The sequence below is a fragment of the Lucilia sericata genome, unplaced genomic scaffold, assembly GCF_015586225.1.
Source record: "Lucilia sericata isolate MDLA Ls3-8-SP2 unplaced genomic scaffold, ASM1558622v1 Contig002508F_arrow, whole genome shotgun sequence".
Classification (NCBI taxonomy): domain Eukaryota; kingdom Metazoa; phylum Arthropoda; class Insecta; order Diptera; family Calliphoridae; genus Lucilia; species Lucilia sericata.
Window position 1 is genome coordinate 26047 of NW_023996283.1, and position 25527 is coordinate 51573.

The 25527-nt window shown below is 31.5% G+C and overlaps 1 protein-coding gene across 1 annotated transcript in view; it reads left to right on the top strand.

The window, feature by feature from the left end:
- LOC119614024 (dual specificity tyrosine-phosphorylation-regulated kinase 2) overlaps positions 1 to 19435 on the top strand; it is a 39458-nt gene extending 20023 nt beyond the window's left edge. The window contains exons 5-7 of the mRNA XM_037970103.1: positions 4247 to 4385; positions 4466 to 4637; positions 14600 to 19435. Of these exons, the coding sequence (XP_037826031.1) occupies positions 4247 to 4385; positions 4466 to 4637; positions 14600 to 15720 (1432 nt within the window). The 3' untranslated portion in view covers positions 15721 to 19435. The remainder of the gene's footprint in view (positions 1 to 4246; positions 4386 to 4465; positions 4638 to 14599) is intronic.
- Positions 19436 to 25527: the final 6092 nt, after the last annotated feature.

Consider the following 25527-nt stretch of genomic DNA (forward strand, 5'->3'; position numbering starts at 1 on the left):
GAAATTTATGACACAAAACAATAAACATATTTGTTATTATGATTAATATTAATAAGAATAATAAAAACAAGTTTATTTGTTTTAATAATCAAATTTGTCTTTTAGTATTTTTTTTATTTAATAAATAAATAAAGTAACAAGTGCTGCCTGACACATTGAGGAAATACGAGATACAGACAAGATAATAGCTATTTAACTAAATTAATTTGCATACTTGTAGGCTGCTAACGAAATGTCTAAAATTTCTTTGTGTTTGGCAAAATGACATCAATACTTTTGTTTAAAAAATAAACCCACCATTTCTAAATGTGTGTTAAATGACATCATGGTTTCATGTATGTCTAACATTATCATATAAACAAATATGTGTTTTAAGCGAAAATTAAATTAAGCCTAAATAATATGCTTTTATTCTGTGCGGCTTGTGTAAATATGCTACACATTATATTTGTTTGTTTTGCTATTAAAGGTATTTTGGCATTTGTTGTAAAAAGTTTTACAGTTTTACCTTTATTGTAAAAGCTGTGTGCTTTTTTTTTCTATTTGAGTGTTTACAATCTTGTAAAATCTTTATGATATTTTCTTTTATTTTATTCCCCAAATAGTTTAGAGACTCTGTAGTATTGTTAAAAGCTTATTTGCCGTAAAGGCTGAGTAAAGGAATTTATTGGGCGTAACATTGAAATCCTTTAAATAATACTACAAGGTTTTATCTATATCCAAAAATAGAATAAAGACATTAATTATTTAAGGTTGTGGTTGGTATTGTTACGCAAAACATACAAAGGCTTTTAAGAGTATAATTTTAGGCTAAAAAATAAAAATATTTTAAAATTGTGTAAAAAATTATTTAAAACTTAACAACGCTATAAGCAATGAATAATAAGTATTAAATCAATCCTTGTAATTTGCTTTAATTGTTTCATTAAATAATCAACATCTTTAGTTAATCTTTTGTCAAACTATTACAAACTATTGCCTAACTATAAGGCGCCCAATAAATAAATAAATAAAAGCAGCCAACTAATTTGCCAAAAATTCCTTAAAACTACTGTTCTTCAACTAGTTATATAAAAAATATATGAAAAATTTTTCAAAATATTTTTCTATTTAGTTTCAAAAAAACCCCAATGAAAACGAGCGGGTGGTTTTTAGCTTTGAAACTTTAATTTGTGTTGCATGTTAACTGAAAATTTAGGCGACACTAAGACCCCAGAAAAAAAAATATACTGAAAACCATGAAAAGGATACTATTCCAAAATAAAACCACAAATGTGTTGCAAAAATCTAAAAAGCGGAAACAAACAAGAGTAATTTAACGTTTTTATAAAACGAAATATAGTTTTAGTTGTTGTTGTCGTTGTTGTAAGGTAAACTGATTAATTATTTGATAAAAGCACAAAAACAAATTAGAGAATAAATAAAATTTTTAGACATAAAAATGAACAAGAAGTAAAAACTATGAAATAAAAAGTTAAACAGGAAGTGAAGGTCATAAAAATTCTTAAGGAAAATCAAAGTAAAACAAATAAATCTCCAGAAGTTAGGCAATAGTTTAGTTAATTCGTTACAGCCTAAAATAAGGCAATATTTTTATGTCAAGTGAGATATATCTGAGGACATTTGCGTTAGAAAATAAACTTCCAGACAGAACTAGAACAGAACTAGAATAGAACTAGAACAGAACTAGAATAGAACTAGAACAGAACTAGAATAGAACGAACTAGAACTAGAACTAGAACAGAACTAGAACAGAACTAGAACAGAACTAGAACAGAACTAGAACAGAACTAGAACAGAACTAGAACAGAACTAGAACAGAACTAGAACAGAACTAGAACAGAACTAGAACAGACTAGAACTGAACTAGAACTAGAACTGAACTAGAACTGAACTAGAACAGAACTAGAACAGAACTAGAACAGAACTAGAACAGAACTAGAACAGAACTAGAACTGAACTAGAACAGAACTAGAACAGAACTAGAACAGCAACTAGAACAGAACTAGAACAGAACTAGAACTGAACTAGAACTAAACTAGAACTGAACTAAAACAGAACAGAACTAGAACTGAACTAGAGCTGAAATAGAACTGAACTAGAACTGAACTAGAACTGAACTAGAACTGAACTAGAACTGAACTAGAACTGAACTAGAACTGAACTAGAACTGAACTAGAACAGAACTAGAACAGAACTAGAACTAGAACTAGAAGAACTAGAACTAGAACAGAACAGAACAGAACTAGAACAGAACTAGAAAAGAACTAGAACAGAACTAGAACAGAACTAGAACAGAACTAGAACAGAACTAGAACAGAACTAGAACAGAACTAGAAAAGAACTAGAACAGAACTAGAACAGAACTAGAACAGAACTAGAACAGAACTAGAACAGAACTAGAACAGAACTAGAACAGAACTAGAACAGAACTAGAACAGAACTAGAACAGAACTAGAACAGAACTAGAACAGAACTAGAACAGAACTAGAACAGAACTAGAACAGAACTAGAACAGAACTAGAACAGAACTAGAACAGAACTAGAACAGAACTAGAACAGAACTAGAACAGAACTAGAACAGAACTAGAACAGAACTAGAACAGAACTAGAACAGAACTAGAACAGAACTAGAACAGAACTAGAACAGAACTAGAACAGAACTAGAACAGAACTAGAACAGAACTAGAACAGAACTAGAACAGAACTAGAACAGAACTAGAACAACTAGAACAGAACTAGAACAGAACTAGAACAGAACTAGAAAGAACTAGAACAGAACTAGAACAGAACTAGAACAGAACTAGAACAGAACTAGAACAGAACTAGAACAGAACTAGAACAGAACTAGAACAGAACTAGAACAGAACTAGAACAGAACTAGAACAGAACTAGAACAGAACTAGAACAGAACTAGAACAGACTAGAACAGAACTAGAACAGAACTAGAACAGAACTAGAACAGAACTAGAACAGAACTAGAACAGAACTAGAACAGAACTAGAACAGAACTAGAACAGAACTAGAACAGAACTAGAACAGAACTAGAACAGAACTAGAACAGAAAGAACAGAACTAGAACAGAACTAGAACAGAACTAGAACAGAACTAGAACAGAACTAGAACAGAACTAGAACAGAACTAGAACAGAACTAGAACAGAACTAGAACAGAACTAGAACAGAACTAGAACAGAACTAGAACAGAACTAGAACAGAACTAGAACAGAACTAGAATAGAACTAGAACAGAACTAGAAGAGAACTAGAACAGAACTAGAACAGAACAGAACTAGAACAGAACTAGAACAGAACTAGAACAGAACTAGAACAGAACTAGAACAGAACAGAACAGAACTAGAAACAGAACTAGAACAGAACTAGAACAGAACTAGAACAGAACTAGAACAGAACTAGAACTAGAACAGAACTAGAACAGAACTAGAACAGAACTAGAACAGAACTAGAACAGAACTAGAGCAGAACTAGAACAGAACTAGAACAGATCTAGAACAGATCTAGAACAGAACTAGAACAGAACTAGAACTAGAACAGAACTAGAACAGAACTAGAACAGAACTAGAACAGAACTAGAACTAGAACTAGAACAGAACAGAACTAGAACAGAACTAGAACAGAACTAGAACAGAACTAGAACATAACTAGAATAGAACTAGAACAGAACTAGAACAGAACTAGAACAGAACTAGAACAGAACTAGAACAGAACTAGAACAGAACAGAACTAGAACAGAACTAGAACAGAACTAGAACAGAACTAGAACAGAACTAGAACAGAACTAGAACAGAACTAGAACAGAACTAGAACAGAACTAGAACAGAACTAGTACAGAACTAGAACTGAACTAGAACTGAACTAGAACTGAACTAGAACTGAACTAGAACTGAACTAGAACTGAACTAGAACTAGAACTGAACTAGAACTGAACTAGAACTAGAACTGAACTAGAACTGAACTAGAACTGAACTAGAACTGAACTAGAACTGAACTAGAACTGAATTAGAACTGAACTAGAACTGAACTAGAACTGAACTAGAACTGACCTAGAACTGAACTAGATCTGAACTGGAACAGAACTAGATCTCAATTACATATGACGAACATGAATGCCTAGAGAAATTTGTATACAAATATATGTCGTGAGATAAATGTCTAGTGAAATTTTTACAGTAATTACATTTGCTATATTAACTAATTATTTTTTGTCTCTATTTTACTCTCTTTTCAGTCTTAATTTATATGAATTGATTAAAAAGAACAATTACAATGGTTTTAGTATGAGTTTAATACGTCGTTTTTGTAATTCTATAGTAAAATGTTTACGTTTATTATACAAAGAGAATATCATACACTGTGATCTCAAGCCAGTAAGTAATAAACAAATCCTAACAAATTAAAACTGAAAGTTTTAATCTAAAATTTCCTTTTTCTTTTTTTTCCCCTACAGGAAAATATTTTATTAAAACAACGTGGCAGTAGTTCGATAAAGGTCATTGATTTTGGCAGCTCTTGTTATGTCAATCGTAAAATCTACACTTATATACAGTCGAGATTTTATCGTTCGCCGGAAGTTATATTGGGTCTACAGTATGGTACCGCCATTGATATGTGGAGTTTAGGTAAGAATTATAGAAATTTTAAGGAATTTTTTTTTTGGATTATTAGTGAAAACTGGAATTTTTATTAAGACAAATGTATGTCAAGACAAAAATTTCTAAGGAAAATTTATGTTAAGACAACAATTTCTAAAAAAATTTATGTCAAGACAAAATTTTCTTAAGAAATTTATGTCAAGACACATTTTTCTAAAGAATTTTATGTTAAGATGAAATTTTCTAATGAAATTTTTGTCAAGACAAAAATATCTGCAGAATTTTGTTTTAAATTATTGTGTTTGTTGAAAATGTTCTTGTGTACTTTAGGCTTCATTGAACTTTTCAAAATATTACCACCCCAAAGCACAATTATAAAATCTGCATTAACCTTGACCTTTCAGAAAATGTCCTTTTTGCATAAAATGTCCTTTTCTTTAATGTATTTATGATTTGCCAACCAAAACCACATTCAAAACCCAATAATTTTTTGCCATAAATATTTTTTGTCATCATCATTTTCATTTCTATTTAAAACAACATCCTTGACAAAAAGCCAATTATTTGAAACAAAAGATCCAATGTTCTGTTTTTCACTCTAAATACTCGTAAACTAACATAGATTGCAGGCAACTAACACATCGGCATCATAATTTGTGGCAAATGGATGGTGTAAAAAACCAACAATATTGTAACTTGATAAACAAATTACACTTGTTAGGAACAATAATAGATATAAATTAATACTTGTAGAGCAATGTATAATTTAATTAAGAATATTTATATTTTAAAAGGATCTAATATTACCACACAAATCCTTTGACATATTGTTACAATTTGTTATGATGGAAAGATATTTGTGTCAGTTATAAGGTGTGAACATGTCATCATCTTTAAGTGGAAACATTTTTTTTTTAATAAAGCAAACAAAAATTAATCTAAATAAAAGCAAAAAAATAATAATGAATTGCCAAGTGTTGATGTATGAATAAATTAAAAAAAACCCTTCTATCTAAATATATAAAAAGTGTCATAAAAATAAGAAAAAAAAAAAATATAAAAAAATACAGTTAAACCTTCAGGCTAAGGAAACATTACAATATATAACTTTCGATTAGAATTTCACTGCCTTTTTCTAAATTGAAACTACAAATGAATACATAAATTATTAACCATGTTATCTAACTCAGGCGCTAGGAATAAGAGTAAAAGTGCAACAAAATGCACAGAGACATAAATAATTTTTAATTAAAAATATGGAAAAAAATATATTGTGATAAAGAAGTAGAAAAAAAAACACTAATTGCTAATCAAGAAATAAAAGGAGACTGATAAAAACATTCACTCTTTAATAGTTTAAACAGAAATTAGTTTTAAACAAAATTTTCAGACAATTTTATCTCGTCTAGTCTATAGTCTATAAAGTAGTCTATAGTCTAGTTTAGAGTCTAGTCTAGAGTCTAGTCTAGCCTATAGTGTAGACTATAGTCTAGCCTATAGTGTAGACTATAGTCTAGTCTGTAGTCTAGTCTATAGTCTAGTCTGTAGTCTAGTCTATAGTCTAGTCTGTAGTCTAGTCTATAGTCTAGTCTGTAGTCTAGTCTATAGTCTAGCCTATAGTGTAGTCTATAGTCTAGTCTATAGTGTAGTCTATAGTCTAGTCTATAGTGTAGTCTATAGTTCTAGTCTATAGTGTAGTCTATAGTCTAGTCTATAGTGTAGTCTATAGTCTAGTCTATAGTCTAGTCTATAGTCTAGTCTATAGTCTAGTCTATAGTGTAGTCTACAGTCTAGTCTATAGTCTAGTCTATAGTCTAGTCTATAGTCTAGTCTATAGTCTAGTCTATAGTCTAGTCTACAGTCTAGTCTATAGTCTAGTCTATAGTCTAGTCTATAGTCTAGTCTATAGTCTAGTCTATAGTCTAGTCTATAGTCTAGTCTATAGTCTAGTCTATAGTCTAGTCTATAGTCTAGTCTATAGTCTAGTCTACAGTCTAGTCTATAGTCTAGTCTATAGTCTAGTCTATAGTCTAGTCTATAGTCTAGTCTACAGTCTAGTCTATAGTCTAGTCTATAGTATAGTCTATAGTCTAGTCTATAGTCTAGTCTATAGTCTAGTCTATAGTCTAGTCTATGTCTAGTCTATAGTCTAGTCTATAGTCTAGTCTATAGTCTAGTCTATAGTCTAGTCTATAGTCTAGTCTATAGTCTAGTCTAGTTAGTCTATAGTCTATAGTCATAGTCTATAGTCATAGTCTATAGTCTAGTCTATAGTCTAGTCTATAGTCTAGTCTATAGTCTAGTCTATAGTCTAGCTCTAGTCTAGTCTATAGTCTAGTCTATAGTCTAGTCTATAGTCTAGTCTATAGTCTAGTCTATAGTCTAGTCTATAGTCTAGTCTATAGTCTCGTCTATAGTCTCGTCTATAGTCTAGTCTAAGTCTAGTCTATAGTCTAGTCTACAGTCTAGTCTATAGTCTAGTCTAGTCTTATAGTCTAGTCTATAGTCTAGTCTATAGTCTAGTCTTTATAGTCTAGTCTATAGCTAGTCTATAGTTCTAGTCTATAGTCTAGTCTATAGTCTCAGTCTATAGTCTACGTCTAATGTTCTAGTCTAGTCTATCGTCTAGTCTATAGTCTAGTCTATAGTCTAGTCTATAGTCTAGTCTATAGTCTAGTCTACAGTCTAGTCTATAGTCTAGTCTATAGTCTAGTCTATAGTCTAGTCTATAGTCTAGTCTATAGTCTAGTCTATAGTCTAGTCTATAGTCTAGTCTATAGTCTAGTCTATAGGTCTAGTCTATAGTCTAGTTATAGTCTAGTCTATAGTCTAGTCTATAGTCTAGTCTATAGTCAGTCTATAGTCTAGTCTATAGTCTGTCTCTAGTCTAGTCTATAGTCTAGTCTATAGTCTAGTCTTAGTCTAGTCTATAGTCTAGTCTATAGTCTAGTCTATAGTCTAGTCTATAGTCTAGTCTATAGTCTAGTCTATAGTCTAGTCTATAGTCTAGTCTATAGTCTAGTCTATAGTCTAGTCTATAGTCTAGTCTATAGTCTAGTCTATAGTCTAGTCTATAGTCTAGTCTATAGTCTAGTCTATAGTCTAGTCTAAGTCTAGTCTATAGTCTAGTATCTATAGTCTAGTCTATAGTCTAGTCTATAGTCTAGTCTATGGTCTAGTCTATAGTCTAGTCTATAGTCTAGTCTATAGTCTAGTCTATAGTCTAGTCTATAGTCTAGTCTATAGTCTAGTCTATAGTCTAGTCTATAGTCTAGTCTATAGTCTAGTCTATAGTCTAGTCTATAGTCTAGTCTATAGTCTAGTCTATAGTCTAGTCTATAGTCTAGTCTATAGTCTAGTCTATAGTCTAGTCTATAGTCTAGTCTATAGTCTAGTCTATAGTCTAGTCTATAGTCTAGTCTATAGTCTAGTCTATAGTCTAGTCTATAGTCTAGTCTATAGTCTAGTCTATAGTCTAGTCTATAGTCTAGTCTATAGTCTAGTCTATAGTCTAGTCTAGTCTAGTCTATAGTCTAGTCTAGTCTAGTCTATAGTCTAGTCTATAGTCTAGTCTATAGTCTAGTCTATAGTCTAGTCTATAGTCTAGTCTATAGTCTAGTCTATAGTCTAGTCTATAGTCTAGTCTATAGTCTAGTCTAGTCTAGGTCTAGTCTATAGTCTAGTCTATAGTCTAGTCTATAGTCTAGTCTATAGTCTAGTCTATAGTCTAGTCTATAGTCTAGTCTATAGTCTAGTAGTCTATAGTCTAGTCTATAGTCTAGTCTATAGTCTAGTCTATAGTTCTAGTCTATAGTCTAGTCTATCGTCTAGTCTATAGTCTAGTCTATAGTCTAGTCTATAGTCTAGTCTATAGTCTAGTCTATAGTCTAGTACTATAGTCCAGTCTATAGTCTAGTTCTATAGGTCTCGTCTATAGTCCTAGTCTATAGTATAGTTCTCTAGTCTAGTCAATAGTCTAGTCTATAGTCTAGTCTATAGTAGTCAATAGTCTATAGCTATAGTCTATAGTCTAGTCTATAGTCTAGTCTCTAGTTGGTCTATAAGTCCTCGTCCTATAGTCTAGTCTATAGCTAGTCTATAGTCTAGTTATAGTTCTAGTCTATAGTCTCGTCTATAGTCTCGTCTATATTCTCAGTCATATAGTCTACCTCTATAGTCTAATATGTTTAGTCAGAGTCTAGTCTATTGTCTAGTCTATTGTCTAGTCTATTAGTCTAGATCTATAGTCTAGTTATAGTCTAGTCTATAGTCTGTCTAGTCTAGTCTAGTCTATAATCTAGTCTATAGTCTACACTATAGTCTAGTCTATAGTCTAGTCTATGGTCTAGCCTATAATCTAGTCTATAATCAAGTCTATAGTTTAGTCTATAGTCTAGTCTAGTCTAAAGTTTAGTTCGTAGTCTAGTCTGTAGCCTAGTCTAAAGTTGAGTCTATAGGCTAGGCTGGTCTACAGTCTAGTGTATGATATAGCCTACTGTGTTGCCTAGTTTATAGTCTAGTCTATAACCCAGTCTATAGTCTATTCTATTGTCTAGTCTATAGTCTAGTCTATAGTGTAGTCTATAATCTAGTCTATAGTGTAGTCAATGGTCTAGTCTATAGTCTAGTATACATATATAATAGTCTATAGTTTATAGACAAGTCTGGTCTATAGTACATTCTATAGTGTAGTCTATAGTATTGTATACAGTCTAGTCTATAGTCCAGTCTATAATCTAGTCTATAGTATTGTGCATTGTCAAGTCTATAGTCTTGACTGTAGTCTGGCCTAAATTATCTATAGTCTTGTCTATATTCTGTTCTATAGTCTAGTCTACACTCTAGTAGTCTTACATATAGTCTGTTCTATAGCCTAGTCTATAGTCAAGTCTATAATCTATAGTCTAGTTTATTGTCTAGTGTATTGTCTAGTTTAGTCTTTAGTCTATAGTTTGGTCTATAGTCTATTCTATCTAGTCTGTAGTTTGGTCTATGGTTCTTTTCTAATCCAAAGTTAAGTCTATAGTCTAGTCCACAGTTTAGTCTATAGTCTAGTCTATAATTTAGTGTCTAGTCTGCAGGATAGTCTAAAGTTAGGCTATAGTCAAGTCTCTAATCTATAGTCTGGTCTATAGCCTATTATATAGTCTAGTGAATAGATTAATTTATAGTCTAGTCTATAGTTTGGGCTATAGTCTATTCTAAAGTCTATTCCATAATTTAGTCTAGTCTATAGTTTAGTGTATAGTCTGTAGCCTAGTCTAAATTTTAGCCTATATTCAAGTGTCTTGTCTACCCTATAGTCTGATCTATAGCCTATTATATAGTCTATTGTATAGTCCCGTCCATAGTGTAGTGTATTGTCTGGTCTATGATATAGCCTAGTGTTAGACTACACACTAGGCTATAGTCCAGTCTATAGTCTGTCTAGTATATGTTATAACCAATTCTAGTCTATTTTCTAGTCTAGAATATAATCCTAGTCTGTACTCGAGTCTATTGTCTAGGCTATAGTCTAGTCTATGGTGTAGCCTATAATGTAGTCCGTAATGCAGTCTATGGACAAGTCTAAAGTTTTGTCTATAGTCTGGTATATATTCTGGTCTATAGTCTAGTCTATAGTCTAGTATATAGTCTAGTCTATAGTCAAGTGTATAGTCTAATCTATGGTCTAGTTTATAGTCTAGTCTATAGTCTAGTCTATAATCTATTATATTTTAGTATATAGTCTAGTCATATTTTCGTCCATATCTTAATTCATAGCCTTATATACTGCCTATAGTCTAGCCTGAAGTATTTCAATTCCTTTTTCTATTCCGCTTTACATTACCTAGTAATGGAAACCAAAAACTACTTAAAATTAACTTTAACATTAATTAAATTAATTTACACTTCAGCTCCTTTTCAGCCTATTGAAAAGATTTTCCTTTAACATTTTACCATAAACTCAAGTATTTCCCTTCATAATGTGTTTGCCAGCCACAATATATTAAGTTTAATTATCAAAATACCAGCTATCGGCAGTTAATTAACTTTCTTAAGAGTATTAAATTACCACAAAATTCCTTTTAACAAAAACAATCAACAAACAATGTAATGCTATACAATAATTTAATGGTCCTTCCTGCTGTCGCACACTCTCTCTCGCCCTCGCTCTCTACAAAAGTTTACTTAAGCCTTTTGTTAATTTTTCATTCTTTTGCTAAAAACCGACACAAAATCTAATTGGCAAATTCCTTTAGAAAACAGGAGTGTAAAAGCTCTTTTATAAGAATGGCATATGTGTGTATATGAAAGCTTTTGATATGGTTAATAATTTCGATAAGAACTGGGAAAATAAAAACATATGTCTGTAGAATTATTAACACTCTTCCTTTTTTGCTTGCTCGAGGCTTTTAGCTAAACAATCATTAACTTTATATGTTAAATGTACTTTAATGACTTTATCCGTATCCTTTTACAGGATGTAAGTGTCTATTTGGTTTGTTAAAATAAAAAGCTTTTGTGTTTGTTTAAATATTAAATAACTTAACTTAAGATTTATAAAAATGTATTAATCTAACGAAAGTGACCATATGTTTTTTTGTAATTAAACTGGGAATTGTTAATAAATTTTCTTACAAGGATATTTTAACAAATTCCTTTGTTAATTGTTAAATTGCGTGCCTGTTTCAAAATTAAAATAAAAAGTAATTTATTTATCATCTAACTCACCTTTAAGAAATGGTTCTTTGTAATGGATGCTTTCTGTTTTTTGTCTGAAAAAGAAAAGAAATATATTTTTATTGTAATTTTTCCTTTTTTACTTAATTCTATAACTCATTTGTAAACGGTATATTATTATGGAAATTTTATGCAAATTTTTGGTAAAAAAGTAAATGTTACAAAAAAAAATTTTGCATAATTTTTTTTTAACACAACTAAATGTTCTTCGTTTGCGTATTAAATTTCCTATTTTATATCAAAAAGCTGTAGCAAAAAGCCTTACATTTAAGTAGAAACCATTAAAATGTTAAATAGTTGAAGAAATTAAATTGTCATGAACACGGCTATTAAATTTGCATAATCTTTACTTCTTATACTAAAAGATAAAAGTATACAGCATCAATATGATATCATCTTCCCAACTGTTTTCTATTTCATAGTATATTCTAAAGTTTAGAACATAGTCTTGACTCTAGTCTAGTCTATAGTTGAGTCTATAGTCTAGTCTATAGTCTGGTCTATAGTCTAGTCTATAGTCTAGTCTAGTAGTCTAGTCTAGTCTATAGTCTAGTCTATAGTCTAGTCTATAGTCTAGTCTATAGTCTAGTCTATAGTCTAGTCTATAGTCTAGTCTATAGTCTAGTCTATAGTCTAGTCTATAGTCTAGTCTATAGTCTAGTCTATTAGTCTAGTCTATAGTCTAGTCTATAGTCTAGTCTATAGTCTAGTCTAGTCTATAGTCTAGTCTATAGTCTAGTCTATAGTCTAGTCTAGTCTAGTCTAGTCTATAGTCTAGTCTATAGTCTAGTCTATAGTCTAGTCTATAGTCTAGTCTATAGTCTAGTCTATAGTCTAGTCTATAGTCTAGTCTATAGTCTAGTCTATAGTCTAGTCTATAGTGTAGTCTATAGTCTAGTCTATAGTCCAGTCTATAGTCTAGTCTATAGTCTAGTCTATAGTCTAGTCTATAGTCTAGTCTATAGTCTAGTCTATAGTCTAGTCTATAGTCTAGTCTATAGTCTAGTCTATAGTCTAGTCTTAGTCTAGCTATAGTCTAGTCTATAGTCTAGTCTATAGTCTAGTCTATAGTCTAGTCTATAGTCTAGTCTATAGTCTAGTCTATAGTCTAGTCTATAGTCTAGTCTATAGTCTAGTCTATAGTCTAGTCTATAGTCTAGTCTATAGTCTAGTCTATAGTCTAGTCTATAGTCTAGTCTAGTCTATAGTCTAGTCTAGTCTATAGTCCAGTCTAGTCTATAGTCTAGTCTATAGTCTAGTCTATAGTCTAGTCTATAGTCTAGTCTATAGTCTAATCTATAGTCTAGTCTATAGTCTAGTTCATAGTGTAGTCTATATTGTAGTCTATAGTCTAGTCTATAGTCTAGTCTATAGTCTAGTCTATAGTCTAGTCTATAGTCTAGTCTATAGTCTAGTCTATAGTCTAGTCTATAGTCTAGTCTATAGTCTAGTCTATAGTCTAGTCTATAGTCTAGTCTATAGTCTAGTCTATTTTCTAGTCTATAGTCAAGTCTATTGTCTAGTCTATTGTCTAGTCTATTGTCTAGACTATAGTCTAGTCTATTGTCTAGTCTATAGTCTAGTCTATAGTCTAGTCTATAGTCTAGTCTATAGTCTAGTCTTTAGTCTAGTCTATAGTCTAGCCTTTAGTCTAGCCTATAGTCTAGTCTATAGTCTAGTCTATAGTCTAGTCTATAGTCTAGTCTATAGCCGAGTCTATAGTCTAGTCTATAGTCTAGTCTATAGTCTAGTCTATAGTCTAGTCTATAGTCTAGTCTATAGTCTAGTCTATAGTCTAGTCTATAGTCTAGTCTATAGTCTAGTCTATAGTCTAGTCTATAGTCTAGTCTTTAGTCTAGTCTATAGTCTAGTCTATAGTCTAGTCTATAGTCTAGTCTATAGTCTAGTCTATAGTCTAGTCTATAGTCTAGTCTATAGTCTAGTCTATAGTCTAGTCTATAGTCTAGTCTATAGTCTAGTCTATAGACTACTCTATAGCCTAGTCTATAGTCTAGTCTATAGTCTAGTCTATAGTCTAGTTTATAGTCTAGTCTATAGTCTAGTCTATAGTCTAGTTTATAGTCTAGTCTATAGTCTAGTCTATAGTCTACTCTATAGTCTAGTCTATAGTCTAGTCTATAGTCTAGTCTATAGTCTAGTCTAGTCTAGTCTAGTCTAGTCTAGTCTAGTCTAGTCTAGTCTAGTCTAGTCTAGTCTAGTCTAGTCTAGTCTAGTCTAGTCTAGTCTAGTCTAGTCTAGTCTAGTCTAGTCTAGTCTAGTCTAGTCTATAGTCTAGTCTAGTCTAGTCTATAGTCTAGTCTATAGTCTATAGTCTAGTCTAGTCTATAGTCTAGTCTATAGTCTAGTCTAGTCTATAGTCTAGTCTATAGTCTAGTCTATAGTCTAGTCTAGTCTATAGTCTAGTCTATAGTCTAGTCTATAGTCTAGTCTGTAGTCTAGTCTATAGTCTAGTCTATAGTCTAGTCTATAGTCTAGTCTATAGTCTAGTCTATAGTCTAGTCTATAGTCTAGTCTATAGTCTAGTCTATAGTCTCTGTCTAGTCTAGTCTATAGTCTAGTCTATAGTCTAGTCTATAGTCTAGTCTATAGTCTAGTCTATAGTCTAGTCTATAGTCTAGTCTATAGTCTAGTCTATAGTCTAGTCTATAGTCTAGTCTATAGTCTTGTCTATAGTCTAGTCTATAGTCTAGTCTATAGTCTTGTCTATAGTCTAGTCTATAATCTAGTCTATAGTCTAGTCTATAGTCTAGTCTATGGTCTAGTCTATAGTCTAGTCTATAGTCTAGTCTATAGTCTAGTCTATAGTCTATTCTATAGTCTAGTCCATAGTCTAGTCTATAGTCTAGTCTATAGTCTAGTCTATAGTCTAGTCTATAGTCTAGTCTATATAGACTAGACTATATAGACTAGACTATAGACTAGACTATATAGACTAGACTATATAGACTAGACTATATAGACTAGACTATAGACTAGACTATAGTCTAGTCTATATAGTCTAGTCCATAGTCTAGTCTATAGTCTAATCTATATTCTAGTCTATAGTCTAGTCTATAGTATAGTCTATAGTCTAGTCTATAGTCTAGTCTATAGTCTAGTCTGTTGTCTAGTATATAGTTTAGTCTATAGTTTATTCTTTATTCTATTCTTTATTCTATTCTATATTCTATTCCATGGCTTAGTCTATAAGTTACAAAAATTAAGAAACATTTTCTGAAAAATTTTACTTTCCCCTGTCCTTCCAGGTTGTATTCTAGCCGAACTCTATACCGGCTTCCCTCTCTTCCCCGGTGAAAACGAAGTCGAACAGTTAGCCTGTATTATGGAAATTTTAGGACTGCCACCAAAAGATCTCATTGCCACTGCAACCAGACGTCGTTTATTTTTCGATTCTCGTGGAGCACCCCGCTGTATAACCAACTCAAAGGGACGCAAACGTGCACCCGGCACTAAAACACTCTCACAAGTACTCATCTGTCATGATCGCTATTTCATTAACTTCCTACAGCGCTGTCTCGAATGGGATCCTGCGGAACGCATGACACCCGATGAGGCAGCCCATCATGAATTCCTACAGCCGTCTTCCTCCTCCAGACACAGATCATGCCGCATGTCGACTTCATCGTCTACGGGTGGCCTCAATAATTCATCCTCGCAAAAGTCGTCTTGTTACAGTTTTGCCGATATCTCGCCATCGGCCACAAATGGCGGCCCAGTAGTGGCCTCTATAACCAGCACAACGACAGTAAGCAATGCTGCCATAACTACCACAACCAATAAGACCACACGCTCTAATAATAATAATCATAATCATTTAACCTCCTCCCTAACAAATGGTGGTGGTGGTAGTACTGGCGCTGGAGTGGGTGGAGGTTTAAATGGCAATGGTCATCATCATGCTGCTAGTACACTACATCAAACTGCACATGCTCAATCATCGGGTCATTTGCCCGATATTAAGCTAAGTGCTGGCGATAAATACAATAGCATGCAAAAAATGGCTGTACGATCAAAAATTACTTCCTCAGTATCCGATCTCGAATCTGTACAACAATATTCTTTACATCGCATGTATGGTACCGCTGGCGGTTCAAATGGCACTTTAGTGGGCAGCCACACTAACTCACAAATGACCCAATCGGCCTCGCGTAAACATCTCATTACCGGCACTCTAGGTTCTACGGCCTCGTCCAAATATGGCGGCATTGCTACCTTGGGTCATACACATCACAATAATGGCAACAACAATAATCATCATGTCTCACAATTGCAAACATCACATCATAGCACTGCATCCAGCAATCAAATCAATATGTCACATTCTCAATCGACGGGCGACGTGTCGGCCATATTTGGGCGTGCTTGACTTCGTGCCCGTCCCACAAAACTAGAGCTCAAAAAATGCAAACTAGTCAATATGGTGGATTTTTGGAGCTAGAAGTGGAAGCAATTGGGTTCGCAAGAAACTACAATACATGAAACATAATGATCAAGTAAGAGAGCCAGAAAGATAGAGATGGAAAATGAGAGCAAAAGTATAAGAAAACTCTCGGACTGTGGTAAAGAAAAAGAGAGTTGAAGTTTGTAGAAGGAAAGAAAAAATAAAATAATAAAGCTGTGTTTCTTTTTTTTTTTAATTAAAATTATATTAACTTTAGTTATAAGAGGATTTAATTATTATCAAACTAGATCCCCTATACCCCCTTATACCCTTTAACAAGCCCCCCTTCCCCCTTTAGTAAATAAGCGAAGTGATCATTATGAACAATTTATAAATTAAAGTAAAAAAAAAATATTTATAAATATTTTCAATAGAAAAGAATTAACTGAAAATAATTGGTGTAATAATTATACATAAAAATATGTTAAAATAAGAAATTCACCACAGTTTAGTGATAATAGAAAAACACAAACAGATTTACAAGAATGAAAGAAAAAAAAATCATTTAAATAAAATATTTAAAGAAATAGTTTAATAAGTTTGTAATAGTTATTGCTCAATACATAAAGAAACGAAACGGTTTTAATTAACAAAACATTATTCATTATATTAATAAAATATATATATATAAACAAAGTTATAAAATAAAATAGAAATTCACCATTAGGTGAATTTTGAAAATTTTTAAAAAAATTTATTATAAAGATTTTTTTGTTCAAATAGTTAAAAATAAAATCTTAAAAAATAACTTCTTATAAGGAAGAGAGTATTGTTTAAGAAAACTCAGTTAACAAAACTCACCACTAAGAAAAAAGTTTAAAAAATTTTGAAATTTTGAAAATTGCAAGGAAACTTAAAGAAAACGTGAAAAAAAGTTAAAGATAAACATAGTGGTGAGTTTCAAAAACTCACCTTTTTCCAAATAAAGAAGTTTCTGTATAATTTTTTAATATATATATTAAATTTAGCCTGTGGTGAGTTATGAGAAGTGTTAAAAAACCCAAAAACTAAAAGAAAACCAAAGTGGTGAGTTTTCGTTAAACTCCCCATTTGCCAAATTATCCACTTTTTTAACAATTTTCCTATATACTACTAAGAAATTTAGTATTTTTCTTCAAATTATCCTGTGGTGAGTTAAGTGCCTAAAGTGGTGAATTTGAAAAAACTCACCTTTTGTTAAAATAACACAATTTTCGTTAAATTTTCGTAGTATTTAAAGCATTTTAACAGAAATTTTTAGTTTTTGTTAAAATTTACTCAGTGGTGAGTTACTTTTTAAAGTAAAGTACTAAAAAAATGGTGATCAATGTTAATTTTGCCTTCTGTTGTAAAATTTCTTTAGTGGTGAGTTTCTTTTGCTAGTGGTGAGTTTCAAGCAAAAGAAAAATAATGTATTTTTTAAAATTTTCTTAGTTTTCAATGTTAATTTTGTTTTCTGCTACAAAATATATTTTGTAGTGAGTTATTTTTTACAAGTGGTGAGTTTTAAATAAAGTCAATTTATAGCAAATTTTCCACTTTTTTAAACTTTTTCCTGGCAATTATTACTAGTTTTCCTCTCTGGTCCAAATTTATTCCATGGTGAGTTTCTTTTTACAAGTGTTGAGTTTGAAATAAAGTCAATTTATAGCAAATGTTCCAGTTTTTTCACATTGTCATTCATTTGCATTGAATTTTTAGAAAATTGTAGAATTTTATATTAATTAAAGAAATCGCATAAGCTCACCACAAGGTGAATTTCTTTTTCAAAACTTACCTTTTGAAAACAATCAATAAAAATAAAGAAACATTTCTTTAACTAATAAAAAGAAGCACAAAATGTAAAAAGAGTTAAGTTTTTGCGAAATTTTGAAAATTTTTTTTCTCTTAAATGTGGTGAGTTTCTTAGCAAAATTCACGACTCCGAAAAAAAATAAGAATTTTAGTAAGATTTGCTTTAAAAAACTTTAATAAACCTTAAATAGTAAGTAAAACTTAATTTTTTGCAAAAAATTTTGAAAACTCATTAAGAGTGGTGAGTTTTGGATAATTGTTAAAACTCATTAAGTTTTCAAAATGGTGAGTTTTCAAATAGATTTCCTAATAGCAAAAATTCAAGAAATGTCATGAAACGATTTGCATGACATTTACGCCGTGGTGAGTTTAAAATGAAAACTCACCTTTTAGAAATATCGAGGGGTTTATTGAAATATTGCTTTAAATAACTCAAATAAAGAGCATTTGAAGTTTCTTTGTTGAAATTTTGTTAAAAATTCGAAATTTTCTTAAATTTTGAAAGTGGTGAGTTTAATAAAATAGCATTTTTGCGCTAAAAATATAAGTTTTGTTTAATTTTTTAACCTTTTTATGAGTATTAAATTAAATTTGTTGATTTCTAGAATATTCACCTTGTGGTGAGTTGTGACTGAAAACTCACCACTAAGTAAAAATTGAAGGATTTACTCAAATGTTTCTTTAAGTATCAGAAATAAACTAAATTTAATTTTTTTGTTTTAAATTTGCTAAAAACTGGAAGAAATTGTAAAATTTTGTGTTTTCCCGATTATTCACCTTGTGGTGAGTTGTGATTAGAAACTCACCACTAAGAAAAATTATTATAATTACTGAAATTTTCTTGTAAAAAAACTCCCATTAAGTAAATTTTAAGTTTTTTGGTTTAATTTAGTGAACATTTTGAAATTTTCCAGAATTTCTTAAAGTGGTGAGTTTAGTAAAATGCCACTTTTCTTACTAAAAATATTTTTTCACTTTACATAGTAAATTTTTTTGTAACAATTTAATTAAATTTTGTAATTACCCATATATGTACATCGTGGTGAGTTTAATTCTTAAATTTTTTCGAGTGGTGAGTTTCTATAATGTAAATTTTTTCACTTACAATTGATTTTTTAACAAAATATATAATACTTTTAGTAGAATTTTAAAGCAGAAAGCGATTTTTATGAAATTTACCTCGTGGTGAGTTTCTAGTAAAAATTCACCACTAAGAAAAATTGAGAGATTTAAAGAAATTTAGCTTTAAATAACCCAAATAAAGCAGCATTAGTTGTTTTTTTCTATATTTTTCTAAAAAATTAACTCTTTACAAATTTTTGAAACGAGGTGAGTTTCAGTTTTTTTCAAATTCACCATAAAACTCACCACTCAGCTAAAGTTGTTAATAAAATAAAACGAATAACATAATCGTAACTAATTCCCCACCCTATAGTAAAACAAAAATCTTAATAAAACTTTTTAAAATAAAAAAACTGTGGTGAATTTAAAATTTCTTATTTAAAAATCTTAATTTTCTTTAAACTTAAAATAAACAAATATTATAAAAACAATAAGAAACTGTAGTATAAATGTCTATATAATGTTTATAAATTAAAAAAAAAACTACTAGAAAAGTAAATGTTTTAAAACAATTAAAAATTATATAATTTTCATTGCCAATAATTAACTATTTAATAATTAATTAAAACAACAACAACAAAAAACACAAAATAATATACAATATTTTCTATATTGTATATTTAAAAATTAAGTAAAACAAAAATTTAAACAAATTTTTAATGTGTAGTTTTTCCCCTATTTTGCCCCACTTTTTAAAACAATTAAAAAAAAAAAACAAAAACAAATTTAAATAAACAAACAAAATATCATAACAATAATTATAAATCTAACATATAAAAATATTTAATCATCAACATACATATTTAAACCACAAAAAAAACAACAAGGACTGTTTTATTATAAAATATTTTGTTTCTTTTTATTTTAATTTAATTTTTTCAATTCAAAATTCAATTAACAGGAGTATCAAAAAAATTACTCTTTTAGTTTAATTAAATACTATATAAAATCAATTTAAAAATTATACATAAATACATATATTCATTTACCTAAAATAATATCATTAACAATTTTCCATCATACAATAACAACAACAAAAAAAAGTAATGAAAAGTGTGTTCGTTTATAATTTAATTTAAAAATATTATTATTTTTTTTCTCTCTATTACAATTATTATTTTTCATTTTATTATTATAAATTATATATAGTAAATAGTAGTTTATATACACCCTACATATATTATTATTCTCTATATATACATAATATATACAAACCAACAAACAAAAAACAAACATACATATACAATTACAATTAATTAATTAATTATCTATAATATAGTGTAAAACGTATAAATTGTATTATACGCAAACAAATAAATAAATAAAATTTCAAAAATTAATGAAAAAATAAAGTTAATATTAAAAAAATATATAAAAAAAATCTAAAAATGTGTGGACTTTTTATTTTTCTACAACGAAAATGTATAGGTGCGAAGGACCAATTTCTGCTAGCTGAGGTGAAAGTTACAAGTCTAGTCTATAGTCTAGTCTATAGTCTATAGTCTAGTCTATAGTCTAGTCTATAGTCTAGTCTATAGTCTAGTCTATAGTCTAGCCTATAGTCTAGCATAGTCTATAGTCTAGTCTAGTCTATTCTATTCTATAGTCTAGTCTATAGTCTAGTCTATAATCTAGTCTACAGTCTAGTCTATAGTCTAGTCTATAGTCTAGTCTATAGTCTAGTCTATAGTCTAGTCTATAGTCTAGTCTATAGTCAAGTCTAGTCTAATCTAGTCTAGTCTAGTCTAGTCTAGTCTAGTCTAGTCTAGTCTAGTCTAGTCTAGTCTAGTCTAGTCTAGTCTAGTCTAGTCTAGTCTAGTCTAGTCTAGTCTAGTCTAGTCTAGTCTAGTCTAGTCTAGTCTAGTTAGTCTAGTCTAGTCCAGTCTAGTCTAGTCTAGTCTAGTCTAGTCTAGTCTGGTCTAGTCTAGTCTAGTCTAGTCTAGTCTAGTCTAGTCTAGTCTAGTCTATAGTCTAGTCTAGTCTATAGTCTACTCTATAGTCTAGTTTATAGTCTAGTCTATAGTCTAGTCTACAGTCTAGTCTATAGTCTAGTCTATAGTCTAGTCAGTGGTCTAGTCTATAGTCTAGTCTATAGTCTAGTCTATAGTCTAGTCTATAGTCTAGTCTATAGTCTAGTCTATAGTCTAGTCTATAGTCTAGTCTATAGTCTAGTCTATAGTCTAGTCTATAGCTCGTCATAGTTAGTCTATAGTCTAGTCTATAGTCTAGTCAATATTCTAGTCTATAGTCTAGTCTATAGTTAGTCTATAGTCTAGTCTATAGTCTAGTCTATAGTCTATTCTATAGTTAGTCTATAGTCTAGTCTATAGTGTAGTCTATAGTCTAGTCTATAGTCTAGTCTATAGTCTAGTCTATAGTCTAGCTTAGGTCTAGTCTATAGTCTAGTCTATAGTCTCGTCTATAGTATAGTCTATAGTCTATTCTATAGTCTAGTCTATAGCCTAGTCTAGTCTAGTCTATAGTCTAGTCTATAGTCTAGTCTATAGTCTAGTCTATAGTCTAGTCTATAGTCTAGTCTATAGTCTAGTCTATAGTCTAGTCTATAGTCTAGTCTATAGTCTAGTCTATATAGTCTAGTCTATAGTCTAGTCTATAGTCTAGTCTATCAGTCTAGTCTTAGTTAGTCTAAGTCAGTCATAGTCTAGTCATATATGTCTAGTCTATAGTCTAGTCTATAGTCTCGTCTATAGTCTAGTCTATAGTCGTAGTCTATAGTCTAGTCTATAGTCTAGTCTATAGTCTAGTCATAGTCTAGTCTATAGTCTAGTCTATAGTCTAGTCTATAGTCTAGTCTATAGTCTAGTCTATAGTCTAGTCTATAGTCTAGTCTATAGTCTAGGTCTATAGTCTAGTCTATAGTCTAGTCTATAGTCTAGTCTATAGTCTAGTCTATAGTCTAGTCTATAGTCTAGTCTATAGTCTAGTCTATAGTCTAGTCTATAGTCTAGTCTATAGTCTAGTCATAGTCTAGTCTACAGTCTAGTCCTATAGTCTAGTCTATAGTCTAGTCTAGTCATAGTCTAGTCAATAGTCTAGTCTATAGTCTAGTCTAGTCTATAGTCTAGTCTATAGGTCTAGTCTAGTCTATAGTCTAGTAGTCTATAGTCTAGTATAGTCTAGTCTAGTCTAGTCTATAGTCTAGTCTAGTCTAGTCTATAGTCTAGTCTAGTCTATAGTCTAGTCTAGTCTATAGTCTAGTCTATAGTCTAGTCTAGTCTAGTCTATAGTCTAGTCTATAGTCTAGTCTATAGTCTAGTCTATAGTCTAGTCTATAGTCTAGTCTATAGTCTAGTCTATAGTCTAGTCTATAGTCTAGTCTATAGTCTAGTCTATAGTCTAGTCTATAGTCTAGTCTATAGTCTAGTCTATAGTCTTAGTCTATAGTCTAGTCTATAGTCTAGTCTACTAGTCTAGTCTAGTATAGTCTATTCTATGGTCTAGTCTATAGTCTAGTCTACAGTCTAGACTATAGTCTAGTCTGTAGTCTACTCTATAGTCTAGTCTATAGTCTAATTTATAGTCTAATCTATAGTCTAGTCTATAGTCTAGACTATTGTCTAGTCTATAGTGTGGTCTATAGTCTGGTCTATAGTCTAGTCTATAGTCTACTCTATAGTCTATTCTATAGTCTAATGTATAGTCTAGTCTATAGTTTAGTCTATAGTCTTGTCTATAGTCTAATCTATAGTCTAGTCTAGTCTATATTCTAGTCTATAGTCCAGTCTATAGTTTAATCTATAGTATATTATCTAGTATATAGTCTAGTCTATAATCTAGTTTATAGTCTACAGTCTAGTCTGTAGTCTAGTCTATAGTCCAGTCTAGTCTGTAGGGTATAGTATAGTCTATAACCTAATCTATGGTATATTCTATTTATTGTCTAGTCTAATTCTATGGTATAATTCTATTATAATTACGATCTGTAGTCTACTCTATAGTCAAGTCAATAATGAAGTCCATAATCTAGTCTATAGTCTAGTCTATAGTTTATTCTGTGGTGTAGTCTGTGGTTTAGTCTGTAGTCGAGTCTATAGTTTATTCTACAATCTATAGTCTAGTCTAGACTATAGTATGATCTATAGTCTAGCCTATACTCCGTAGACTAGCCTATAGTCTAGTCTGCTATAGTTTATTCTACAATCTATTGTCTAATCTATTGTCTAGTATGATCTATAGTCTAGTCTATACTATACTCCATTGACTAGCCTATAGTCTAGTGTGTACTATAGTCTTAGAGTATAGTCTGTTCTAGTCTGTAGTCCACCCCATAGTTTAAATCTATAGTCTCATGCTATTCTAGTTATTGTCTATATTGTAGTCTATAGTCGATAAATTATATTTTTCAAATGTACCAATATCGTCGTAATCTGCTTCCATTAATTTTTTAATTTCTAGCGTTTAAATTTTTACTTATTTAATCCCACTGTATCTGCTATTTCAAATAAGTTTAGCATACCTTTTGGCTGCTGGCTATTAAAGATAATGTTTATAAAAGTCTACACAAAAAAAGTTTCAGTTTATGAAAAAATAAACAATTAATTAAATTAACAAAAAAACTAAAGTGGGTTTTTAGGATGTATAAGTTTAAATCGGATACACTGTTAATAAATAATTGAAAATAGTGAATATAACGTGGTATTTTAAAGTGTAACTAAGTAACATAAAAGTTAATGCAATCTTCCTACTCGAATAAAACCATTAAATAAAACAGTATAAAAATTAAGAAGCTTAAGAGAGCAGTAATAAAGGAAACACATATCTACATGTAGAGGGCCATAAGTAATAAAAAGTTATTTATTTGAGAGAATTCTAGCAAAAAAGTTTCTCATTAGATCAAACATAATGCAACTGCATGTCAGCCTTTCCAGGGTCTAGTTCTTACAACAACTGCTCTATAGTAGCGAATGATGTTTCATCGAAGACTACTTGTATGTCTATGAACTTCTTGCATGTTTTTGAAGGCACGAGGAGCTATATGTTTAGAGCCGATATGTGTTGTAAGTTAATGTATTGAAAGTTGTAACTGTCAGGCAGTATTTCCACCATTTTCAGGAAAACTCAAATACCCTGAATGATGTCGTATGGTCCGGGAGAACTTAGGCTAGTTTGGTCTATTGGAAATTTAGCAATGTTAAGATTTGCCATCGGTCTTTGTTATAATAACCACTTTGAACTTAAGCCATGTTTAAAGCACGTAACCTGGCAGGAAGGCCGATATAAATCCCCTGAAAGATGTCGTCTGGTCCAGGTCAATTGGAATTTTAGCAATTGTTTATATTTGTGCGTTTGGTATAATTACCACTTTGAACACAGCCATTCCACGTTCTTTCTGACAATCTTCTGTTCTTATCGATCATCAGCTGTGTCCTTCGACCGCTATCCGGGGTAACTGGTATCTATGAGTAGACTTACAATTCTCCTTCAGCGACTCAGAGTACGTACCATCTGGACCTTTTAGCACCCCGGGGCATGTTTCCTTGATTGCAGTTCCCATCTTGGTGTATTGCAATCCCGGAGTTTTTGTTCATCATCAAATGTATCCACAGCCCTTCCTGGGAATGATTCAGCTCCCCCGGGCATGTTTCCTTGATTGCAGTTCCCATCTTGGTGTATTGCAATCCCGTGGTTCTTGTTGATGACCAAATGTATCCACTGCTATTCCTTGGAATGATTTGAAATGGGGTCGAACTAGAGTACCATCTGGTACTACGGGTGGCCAGTTGACCGCATGACTTTGTCTTGGCTGATCAGTTGATTGAGGTTCAGTTCCTAATGATCCACATAGTGGCTGTGGTTTAAACCTAAATTCGCGGGAAGAGAAATTGTCGTTTAAAGGACTAATGGACGGTGAAAACTTTCAATTCGGTATAAGGTCAGTGCTGTTGCTGAAGTCAACAGATATCCTACAAGGGAGTGACTGTGGGACTAAGCGTTGGTTATGAGTTGGTGTTGAGTGTAAATGATATGTATGGATGTATGTAAAGGTTTACGGATCTTAACCGCCCATATAACTAGAGTGAGTGTGTCGGATGAATGATAAGTGGATGGAATGATGATGTATGAAAGGTATCTTATACAAGTGATACCATTGAATTTTCCTTCCTTGTCCAGGTATGTTCAGGGAAAACTCTGTTCATCCCACATGAACCAAAGGGTGTTGTCTGGGAGTAAGAACAAAGCATTCGGCTTATTTGTTGGATTCCTGTTCCGGTCTACCGAATAACGACTCTAGATGCTGTTGCCGACTCAACAGAGGCCATCCGATCTGCATGGTTTTAAACGAAAGTGATATTCTTACCTCTCAGAAGTTAAGTAACGGGGCAGCAATGGTCAGAGATTGGATTGCTCAAGTACTTGAGCTTGTACATGGATCGGCACAATCATGTACACCTGCATGTAAGAAACACAAAGTGGCGTTGATGAGTCGTCACAGAAGCTCACTTAGTGGTTGCAAAAGACTACCGTAAAACAGACCAACGCCGGGCTGGTCTTCATTGTACCTTTCAGCGTTCTGGACGAGGAGAAGATAGCATATTTTGTTGATATTTTTGACTTCCCAATTTCTCTGTCGGTAGTTGATGAGTGACACTTTGTAAGTGATCACTTTGTTCGTTCGTCTCCATTGAGTATTTCTTGGCTGTGCAGTTTTTCTAGCTGATCGTGTTACTCTTTAAGGCCGTTAAGATATGATCAGAAAAGAATCTTTAGAGCGTTCTCAGGAAGTTGGGTGATCACAAAACAAAGCAGTTTTGCTATTAAAAAGCTGCAGCTGATTGTAGCTTCTCGATCATTTGCTAAGAAAGTCATATGTGATCG